The 11,241-nt window shown below is 41.9% G+C and overlaps 1 protein-coding gene across 1 annotated transcript; it reads left to right on the forward strand.

The window, feature by feature from the left end:
- Positions 1-4,628: 4,628 nt before the first annotated feature.
- On the forward strand, positions 4,629-9,282 carry OR10P1 (olfactory receptor family 10 subfamily P member 1). The gene has a single exon (XM_045184711.2). The coding sequence runs from the start codon at positions 5,119-5,121 to the stop codon at positions 6,046-6,048; it is 930 nt and encodes a 309-aa protein (XP_045040646.2). The 5' UTR covers positions 4,629-5,118; the 3' UTR covers positions 6,049-9,282.
- Positions 9,283-11,241: the final 1,959 nt, after the last annotated feature.

Raw genomic sequence — 11,241 nt, forward strand, 5'->3', positions numbered from 1 at the left:
GTGTCCCTTTTCTTCCTTTAAACTCTTCGATCTCTAAGTCTGACCTCCAGGCTGGGGGAAGGGGCTGGTGCCAGTTCGAGAAGCTCCTATTCCTGGCGGGGATTACTCAGAGGTTTTCCTGGTTATGTTTCTTATGTGTAGGATTGTCCCTGCACATGCATGTACATGAATATGTAATACACGTGCACATATAAGGCACACATGCAGACACACACATACATGAGTGGCAGAAGATGGGTAGGTAGAACACAGGCTCGGAGAGGGCATTAACTGAAGAGACTGGAGACATGGGTTCCAGCCTTAGCTCTGACCATCTGTAACTACAGAAAAATCATACCCTTCCTCCATCTTTGTGTCCTCTTTTGTGACAGGATGGAATTAGATTAAATGTCTCAAGGCATCTTTCTGTGATCTAGGTGCAGACACATTACAAAGACATGTGGGACAGGCATCGGGTTTGGAGGCTGGGTCTACAGTGTTCCGTTCCTCTGGCTTTGGGGGCAGATAGACTGAGTTTGAGTTCTGGTTCTGCTGCTGTCAGGCTGTGTGACCTTGGATAAGGTACTCATCTCTCTCATCCATTGGCTCATCTTTTTATTTTTTTTTAATTATATTTTATTGATTAGGCTATTACAGTTGTCCCGATTTTCCCCTTTGCTCCCCTCTACCCAGCACCTCCCACTCCCTCAGGCAACCCCACATCCTTGTTCATGTCCACGGGTCATGTGTGGCTACTCCCTTTCCTTTACTGTACATCCCCAAGGCTATTCTTTTTTTTTTTTTTTAAGATTTTTATTTATTTATTTTTAGAGAGAGGGGAAGGGAAGGAGAAGGAGAGGGAGAGAAACATCAATGTGTGGTTGCCTCTCACACGCCCCCTACTGGGGACCTGGCCCACAACTCAGGCATGTGCCCTAGATTGGGAATCGAACCAGCAACACTTTGGTTCGCAGGCTGGCACTCAATCAGCTGAGCCACACCAACCAAGGCCCCATGCCTATTCTGTACCTACCTATGTGCACTTCTTAATCCCCTCACCTCTCACCCATTCTTCCACACCCCCCTCCCATCTCTTTATCTTTAACCTGTGGCATTTTAGTTATGATATATCTTGGTGTGGGCCTCTTTGCATCCATCTTACTTGGGACTCTCTGTGCTTCCTGGACTTGCATGTCTATTTCCTTCACCAAATTAGGGAAGTTTTCTTTCATTATTTTTTCAAATAGATTTCCAATATCTTGTTCCTTCTCTTCTTCCTCTGGCTCCCCTATGATGTGGATTTTTTAAAGTCGTCTCACAGGCTGCTTACACTACCCTCATTTTTTTTGGATTTTCTTTTATTCTTGTTGTTCTGATTGGTTGTCTTTTCATTAGCTCATCTTTAGGGTATGATTAATTAAACCTCATTGTGCCAGGATTAAGTGAAGTGATTTATGCAACAATGCTTATGAGGTAGAGATAACATGTTATTATTGGTCTTAGCTGTGTCCTTAATTCACTGAGTGATCTTGGATAAACCAAATGAGATTTTCTAGATCTCAGTTTCTTCTCTTGTAGACTGGAGTTTGGACAAGTAAATCTTCAAGGAACCTTTCTTTACCATCTCCTCACACACACACAGCTCAGAGAGGGGGTACTATGCTGAACGGGGTTATTTGGAGATGGCTCCCACGTGGGAGCCATCTGAACCCATTTTGAATAAACCTCAGCATTATGCTGTTCTTTAGGAAAAAAGTATAACCTTTTGGATCCATTTTCCATTCTCTATCCCCCTTCTGTTTTTTATTTATAACTCTTTATTTTTTTTAAAAAAATATTTTATTTATTTATTTTTAGAGAGGCAGGGAAGGGAGGGAAAAAGAGAGAGAGAAAATCATCAATGTATGGTTGCCTCTCATGCATCCCCTACTGGGGATCTGGCGTGCAACCCAGGCATGTACTCTGACTGGGAATTGAACCGGTGACCTTTTGGTTCTCAGGTCAGCACTCAATCCACTGAGCTACACCAGTCAGGGCTATAACTCTTTTAAACTGGAAATTGCAGAAATGCTCAACATCATAAATCTGGAAACAACTTAAGTTCCCTCATTTGTGTTCTACTCATAGCCTTTCTGTGATGTATATATCTGAAAAATATGTGCTGATAATCAGAAACATTCACTTTTGACCAAATTGCAAAATTAAATTAATAATAAAAGCATTTCTAAAGGCATAAAGTACATAATTTGTTGAAAATAAATTATACATTTAAATATATCAAAGTTGGCCCTGGCTGGTGTGGCTCAGTGGACTGAGTGCTGGCTTGTGAACCGAAGGGTTGCTGGTTGGATTCCCAATCAGGGCGCACGCCTGGGCTGCAGGCCAGGTCCTCAGTAGGGAGTGTGCAAAAGGCAACCACACATTGATGTTTCTCTTCCTCTCCTTCTCCCTCCCTTCCCTTCTCTAAAAATAAATAAATAAATAAAATCTTAAAAATATCAAAATTTGTTTAAACAAATTCCATCTATTCTTTTTCTTTTAATGTTTTATATGATTTTTCTCTATGATCAATGGGTCAGGAATATATTTAAAACATAAAGCAAAAAGAAAATAATAAATGCTCCAAGTTTATTCCATCCAGAGTCTATCATTGTTAATAATTTGGTGTACATCTATTTTAATATTTACCTATCTGAATATATATTTTACATTGAGAACTTACTTTTTTACCTTGCTTTTATCACTTAGTAATATATTGTGAACATATTTTCACATCAATAAATTAACTTTTAAAAATGGCAACTTTATTTTAGAACAGTTTTAGTCTTACAGAAAAATTGTAAATGTAGTAGTATACATTGTTCCCATGCACCCCACCCCCAGTTTCCTCTGTTAGTAACATCTTAACTTAGTATGACACATTTGTCACAATTAGTGAATCAACATTAATATATTATTATTATCTAAGATCTATTCTTTGTTTAGATTTCTTTAGTTTTTTAATCTTTTTTTTTTTAATCCTCACCCAAAGACATTTTTTTTTCATTGCTTTTAGAGAGAAGGGAAGGGAAGGAGAAAGAGAAAGGGAGAAACATCAATGGGAGAGAGAAACATCGATTGTTTCCCAAGAACCCCCCTTTGAGAAGCTTCCCAAACACCCCCCAACTGGGTATCAAACCTGCAACCAAGATGTGTGTTCTAACTGGCAATTGAACCTGTGACCCTTTGGTTTGCAGATGACACCCAACCAACTGAGTCATACTGGCCAGGGCAAATTTCCTCAGTTTTTGCCTAATGTCCTTTTTTTTTCTTCTGAGGTACCATATTACGTTTGGTTGTTGTGGGAGGTCCTTGTTTTGGATGACCTTGGCAATTTTGAGGAATACTGGTCAGATATTTTGTAGCATGACCCTGTACTAGAATTTGTCTCATGTTTTTCCTATAGTTAAACTGAGCTTAAGGGTTGCAGGAGGAAGGTCACAGAGATGATGCACCATTCTCATCACATTACACCAAAGGCTTACGCTATCGACATGGTTTGACACTGTTGATGTTCACCTTAATCACCGATTGAGGTGGTGTTTGTCAGGTTGCTCCTCTGTAAAGTTACTCTTTTAACCCTTTTTCCCCCCAGAAAGTCACTATGTGTAACCCACACTTATGGAGTAAGGAGTTATGCTTCCTTCTCTTTGAAGGTAGACTATCTACATAAATTATTTGAAACTCTTAATAAATCAATTTTTTTTTTTTGCAACAGAGAGAGAGAGAGAGAGAGAGAGAGAGAGAGAGAGAGAGACCTAAACAAATGACAGGCTGCCTGAATTAGAAGGATCTCCATAGAATGTTAAACAGGATGTGAACCTGTATCAAAGAAGGTTGCTTTCCTGGTTAAGTGATACACATAATTCAAAGGACCAGCACTTTCTTTCTAGTTTTTATTCATTGAGCCATTAGTGCTCAAGGCACACACTCAGGTCACCTCTGTCATTATTCCCTGCTGTTGGGTGTCATTTGCTCCAGCTGACATCTGGGTGAATGTTTCCTATTTCTAAAGTCTTCCTCAGCAGCTGGGGAGAGGGTTGAACCCCTGGACTGGGTTGGGAAGTTCTACCAGAAGTCAGACCTGTTACTATTTCAGCAGTTTCTTTACTTTGAGCATTAGCACTTTTTTGAAAAAGTGCTCTCCCTAGCTTCCAGGAGAGAAGCAGCCTAAGGACTAATTCTGGGAGGGGGCCACGGGCAGAGGGCAGGCTTTGGGCAGTGGGCTGAGCAGTTCAGCAGATAGATGCTGGCCAGGGAACTAGAACACTTAGTTTCTGAACCCAGCTTCCTTCAGGCCTTGCCCAAGGACCCTGGGTACCTCCCAGACCATTCTGCATTGTGGCTCCCATCGTCCTTGGTGTGGGGACTCCAGAAGACAGGCCTGACAGCAGGGAATTCAGAGGGGCTTAGGCATTAGATGGGGCAGAAAAAAACTGTTTCCTTCTCCCTGGTTACCAGGCAAAACTCCTCTCTCCTTCTTCAGCTTCCCTGCCTACTTTCCCTCCCCATCCTCTGCTTTGAGCCTTTGGCTCTTGTGGGGATTGAGCTTCTGTGACATGATGCTCAGAAGGGCGTTCTGAGGGCCGCAGGGACCCATCTGCAGGTAAAAGCCCCACCTGCCTTCTCTCCACAGCCTTTGTTCCCACATCTTCTCTTTCTCTCTCTTGGTGTTGTTCACACTCCAGCTTTTCCTCTGCCTCATGGTGGATCCATTTTTCACTCCAGTCTCCTCCTGCCAGCTTTATTTATTCTGTCTGCTCACTCACCTTTCTGCCTACATTCCCCACCACTTTCTCAAACAGAGCTATTCTACCAGTTATACCTCTTTGCTCCTAGAACCCAGAACTTCAGTGAGTGGAATAAACTACCCTGTGTTTTAAGATCCTAACCTCAAGGAAGATCTGCCATTCCCCACCAACTTTCCTAGTTTACCTTCTTTCTGTCCTGACGGGTTTTTCTGGGAGAAAATTGCTAGCAGCCCAGGTGCTCACCCATCTGATTCCTGGTAACTGGGATGTTCTTGTGGACAATTCTACGCATTTCCTGCTGCAGCCAGAGCCCTCCCCTGGCTCCTTCTTCCAGTCCTTCCTAGGGGACATGGCGGATGGCAATGGCACAGCAGTAACTGAGTTTGTTTTGCTGGGGTTCTCAGGTTTTTGTTCCCTTCGGGGCCCTCTGTTTTGGGGGGTGCTCTGCATCTACTTGGTCACCTTGCTGGGCAATGCCCTGATCATCCTCCTCACACTGGCCGACCCTGCCCTGCGCTCGCCCATGTATTTTTTCCTTCGCCACTTCTCCATGGTGGAGATCCTCTACACCACAACTATCGTGCCCAGGATGCTGGCCGATCTCCTCTCCTCCTGCCCCACCATCCCACTTGCCAGCTGCTTCACCCAGCTCTACTTCTTTGCCCTCTTTGGCATCGCAGAATGCTGCCTGCTCACCGCCATGGCCTATGACCGCTATGCTGCCATCTGCCGGCCACTGCATTATGGCACCCTGATGAACCAGGGTGCGTGTGCCCGCATGGTGGGGGCCTCCTACCTCATGGGCGTCATCGCCGGCACCACTCACTCCATCTTCATCTTCACGTTGCCCTTCCACAATGCCAACACAATCCATCACTTCCTGTGTGACATCCTGCCTGTGCTCAGGCTGGCTAGCGCAAGCACCTTCTGGGGTGAAGTGGGCAATCTTGGTGTCACGGTAGCCTTTATCCTGACCCCCTTCTTACTGATCATTGCCTCCTATGCTTGTATCCTTGCCACCATCCTTGGGGTCACGACATCCCAGGGACGTCAAAAAGTCTTCTCTACCTGTTCCTCCCACCTGTTTGTGGTCATGCTCTTTTTTGGGACTGGGACTGTTGCCTATATGAGGCCTTGGGCAGGCTCCTCTCAGGATGCGGACCAGATCCTTGCCCTCTTTTACACAGTTGTCACTCCCATGTTCAACCCTTTTGTCTACACTCTGAGGAACAAGGAGGTCACAGGGGCAATGAGCAGGCTCGTGAAAAAATACCTTTAGAGCCCTTGACACCCTCAAGGTCTTGGAGATAAGGGCCTGATTCTTATATATTTTTGAGGAGGAGGGAGAAGCTGGGAACTGCAGTCCTCTGGGGTATGGCCAGCTGTGTGGTGTGTGTGGGGTTCCTTGGCCTGCCCAGCTTAAGGGCCCAACCCACTGACATGCTGCTCAGTGCTGTGCTCTGGGGCCTGTTGTTATGGCCTTGACCTGACTTGCTTATAGGTACAGAGCTGGAGAACATGCACCTGAGGGAAGGCTGAGGAGAGAGGGCAGCTGTGTGATGACACAGCAGTTCCTGGTCTTTTCTGACGCTCAGAGTACCTTCCTGGGAACGCCAGACTTCCTTCTCCCAGACTCCTCATTGCAAGCCTCTGTCTCTCATATCAGTTGCCTCTGGTATAATGAGAGCTCCTTTCTCCGGGTATGAGGCCTGATTGGGTGACCAGGGTGGCAGGGAAGGAACAGGGGCAGGGAGTGGTTGGCCTGGCTTTGGCAGTTTAGGTGCATCCTGTTTGGTTCTGATTTAGGTCTGGAAGCGTCTGTGTAATGACTTTGTTTCTGACTTCCAGCTTCTCTCCTGAACCCCCTGAAATGTTGATATTTTCTACTTAGCTTCTTTCTCACGTGCTGGCTGACTCGCTCTTTGTTTCCTCCTCTGGTTGTGCAGTGGAAATGCATATATACCTTTCTCCCCTGACTGATCAGAAGGTCGGATCTGGCCCTTAGACTCCCAAGATAATGCTTTGTTTCTTGCCCACTGTCCACTATTTTCACTTGGAGACCACTTGAATTTGCTGACCAGAGGGATCTAGCCCCATTTTACTTTTCTTGGGAAGGCAGTTCTTGCTTGCTCATAAACTCTCCTTCAGCAATAAGCCTTAGGAGGGGGTAAGACAAGCAGGGAAATCACTCTCAAGGTACAATAAGTGAGGACCTTTAAAACAGCGTCGATTGTATCTCCCAGTTAACAAAACTAGCAGAGATTTTTGCACCCAGAAGAGAAGAAAATAACTATTAACATTTTGGTGTTAATAATGTCCTTGGGAAATTATTGCAATCTGGTTTCCCTCTATGCAGTATATGTATGTATAAATGTTTTTAAGAACTAAAAATGGGATTGTATTGTTTAAATTGTTCTTTAACCTGTATTTTCTACTTCATTATGCTATATTCTGGCATTTTAACATATAAGTAGACTTCTAAAGCATGATTTTAATATCCATATTGTATCCTACTGTGAGTATGTACCATAATTTATTTATTTTTACATATTCTTTATTTTTAAATTTTTAACATTTAAGTATGGTTTATATATAACATTATGTTAGTTATATGAATTTCAGGTGTACAACATAGTGCTATAATTTAAAGCAATCTCCTATTATTTAAATTAATATTCGTTTGTTATAAATATTGCTGAGATAGGTATCATTGCATTTATATTTTTGTATACTTAGACTTTTCTGAGAGCAAACTTCTAGAGATGGAATTGTTGAGTCAAAACATATGCACAGTTTTAGAGCTTCAAGATATGTTGCCAAATTGCCCTCCAAAAGAATTTTTATTGTTTTACAGTCCAATTGAGTGCAGTCCAATTTCCAGAGCAAGGAAATGAACTGAAAGTCAGGAATGAGTTGGGGTTAGATGGCCAGGGGAAGAGAAGGATGGGGTAGTATGGATAGTTAACATTCTTATAATGCAGAAAAGCTCTGATGAAGGGGACCTGAACTCACTTTCCTTCAGTCTACCAAGGACTGGGTGAGATACATTTGGACTGAAAGTGTAATACGAGGCATCAAAGTGAGATCCAAGGAATGACTTCCTGATAGAATTGGTATCTGAACAATAAAAGGGGAGAGGATTTTCTCTCCATTGTTCTCAGCTGGGAGAGGAGGCCAGAAGCAAACATGAGGAAATTTGACTAGCTCAGCCCTGGGTGGCTTCATGCTTCTCTTACCTGAGAGCGTGCACAGCTAGCTGTATAGCTGATGACCCAGACACTGTGGAGCAGAGACGAGCCAGCCCTGTTGTCCTCTAAATTCCTGACCTACAGAAATTACAAACATAATAAAGTGATTTTTGTTTTATGCCTTTAGATTTGGATGGTTTGTTATGCAGTAGCAGATAACTTGAGCACCTTCTAGTTAATGAAGAGGAGTGAATCCTATTAACACATTAGAAAAGCATTTAGATTTCCTGTTGATTAGACATAAAATACTGACATCAAAGAAGAAAACAAAATTTAATACGCTACTACAATGAGAATATAAACCAGCTAATGAGTGAAGTCACTTCAAAGACTATTTAAGATAATTCATTGCACAGGAAAACTTGAAATGTTGTGAAAATCTACAGGTAATATATGAAAGAATCTTGATGAAGTTTTGATCAAATTTGACAACTATTCTAAAAATTTACATAAAATTACCAATGAGTTGTGAAATTAAAAAATTTCTACACTATCAATTAAGGAACAACAAATTTCAATTAATTGTGTTAGAGGAAAGACAAATCATTTTCTAATCTCTGTGCAGAAAGTATTACAAAATCATTGTCATATAAATATGAAGGCAATCAAAGAGTACACAGCAAAAAATGCAGGATAAAAACAATTGTAGAGGTAATCAGGCAGTTAATTAACAAAAATATACTATTTTTCTGGATTGTATGAGATTGCAGCATCTGCCAGTTAAAAAAGTTTCTCATTCTAATAATTTCTTTTCTTTTTAAAAGATTTCATTTATTTACTTTCAGAGAGAGGGGAAGGGAGGGAAAAAGAGAGGGAGAGAAACATCAATGTGCAAGAGATACATGGATCAGTTGCCTGTCGTTTGCCCCAAACTGGGGACCTGGCCTGCAACCCAGGCATGTGCCCTGACTGGGAATCAAACAGATGATTGCTTAGTTTGTAGGCTGGCACCGAATCCATTGAGCCACACCAGACAGGCCTCTTTAAAAAAATTTTGAAATAAAAATTTGTACCTAATTTTATATTTGTACTTTTGTCATGCTTTTTAAATAGGGCCATCTCAAATTTATGTTTTAGGTCTCATAAAATTGGGTTCCATTTCTGTAATTACCACATAGAGCTTTTATGGGAATTATTTAAGACAATTATTGGTCAAGAGGTTAGTATCATGTTACTATACTAATATAGAATGTACTCAAATAATGCTAACTACTATTACTTTTTTAACCAATAGATTAATCAGATGTATTATTTTTTGGGGGGGAGGGAACAGCATTCTTGGTATGTGATTCATATACTGTACAATCCACCTATTTAAAGTGTACAATATAATGATTTTTGCATATGTGAAGAGTTGTGCGACCATCACCACAGTCCATCTGAGAACATTTTAATCGGCCCAAAGAGGAATCCCCATCTCTCTAGCAGCCGTCCCTCCCCTCACCTACCTGCAGCCCCAGGCAGCCACTCGCCTACCTTCTGTTTCTACTGATGTGCCTGTTCTGGCTATTTCAGATAAATGGAATCTCGTAACATACAATCAAGTGAACTCTCAAGTCTTGCACATACATGATTCGCTGATTCGTTAAACATGTGTTTCCTGAGTTCCCACGGTGAACCGGCACCATACTAGGCACTGGGCAGACGCGGTGTTGAGAAGGGCAGATGTGGTCTGACACTGCTTTCTAACAGAGAGGACAGACAGGAGCAAACAACGGCCCAAACCTAGACAAACACATAAAGAACTGCTGAGCGAAGCTGTAGTAGAAACAACATAGTATACAAGTAGAGAAAACTGATGGCGGGGAAGGTACTTTGATTGAATTGTGAGGACATGAAAAAACGTCTCTAAGCAGGTGACATTCACGCTGAACTTGAAGGAACCGGCCACATGAGATGGAGAAGGCTGGTCCGTGGAGATGAGCAGCATTTGTAAAGGCTCTGATATGGGAAAGAACTTAGATTATTTGAGGGACTGAGGGTAGACTATTGTGACTAACAAATCACAGAATAAATGTATTATGTGCAGATAATACCTAATTGAATTATCTAAAGATGAGCAGATTTATTGGCCTGGAGTCTTAGTTACAAAGCTGTGGGCCATCCGTTTGCAGAGAGTAGAACTCAGTTGTGAGAAGTCTTCATGCCAGACAGAGAGGCGTAGACTCCATTCCACAGGCAGTGCAGGGCTGTGCAGGGTTTCACAGGAGGGGAGTGACGTCAGGGAAGCAGTGTTTAAGGAACATGAATTTTTCATTTGCTTTCAGTGGAGATTAGAGATGAACAGAATGGAATCACTCAAGAGGCAAACGTTCTTTTAACACATACACTTTAGTCTCTTGTTAGAGAATTATTTAAGATCTGTCTCAGCATCTGTACCTAACAGTGACCATTTGTGGAGTGACCTCAGTTTACAAATGAGGAAACAGGTTTAGCAGGACTGGAAAGGAAAATCCTGATCTTTGAGATTTCATTTGTGGGAGCAAATAGCTGTCTATGCTCTGTGCTGTTATGTCCTATGATAGGATTTTTTTACTGTTTTTTATTTAAAAAAATTAAAAAATCTTTTATTTTATTTTTTATTGTTGTTCAAGTACAGTTGTCTCCATTTGCTCCCCCACTCTCCCCCACCCCACCCACCCCCACCTTCCACCCTCAATCCTATCCCCCTTTGGCTTTGTCCATGAGTCCTTTATACATGTTCTTTAAAAGATTTTTTAATTGTTATTCTATTACAGTTGTCCCAATTTTCCACCCTTTGCCTTCCTCTGCTCATCCAACCCCCCATTCCCACATTCAATCCCATACCATTGTTCATGTCCATGGGTCATGTGTATAAGTTCTTTGGCTACTCCATTTTCTATACTGTACTGTACATCCCATGGCTATTCTGTAACTACCTATTTGTACCTCTTAATCCTCTCACCTCTTCACCCATACCCCATTTTCATCTGACAACGATCAAAACATTCTCTATATTCATGATTCCATCTCAGTTCTTCTTGTTTGCTTAGTTTGATTTTTAGATTCAATTGTTGATAGATATGTATTTATTGCCATTTTATTGTTCATAGTTTTGATCTTCTTAATTTTAAGTCCATTTAACCCTTCACATACTAATGGTTTGGTGATGACAAATTCCCTTAGTTTGGGATTCTCTGTGCTTCCAAGACTTGCATGTCTATTTCTTTCACCAAATTAGGGAAGTTTTCTTTCATTATTTT

This window comes from Desmodus rotundus, chromosome 3 (assembly GCF_022682495.2).
Source record: "Desmodus rotundus isolate HL8 chromosome 3, HLdesRot8A.1, whole genome shotgun sequence".
In the NCBI taxonomy this organism is placed as follows: Eukaryota; Metazoa; Chordata; class Mammalia; order Chiroptera; family Phyllostomidae; genus Desmodus; species Desmodus rotundus.

What these genes read in the sequence shown, in the direction of transcription:
- OR10P1 (XM_045184711.2), top strand. Translation starts at nt 5,119, where the DNA reads ATGGCGGATGGCAATGGCACAGCAGTAACTGAGTTTGTTTTGCTGGGG.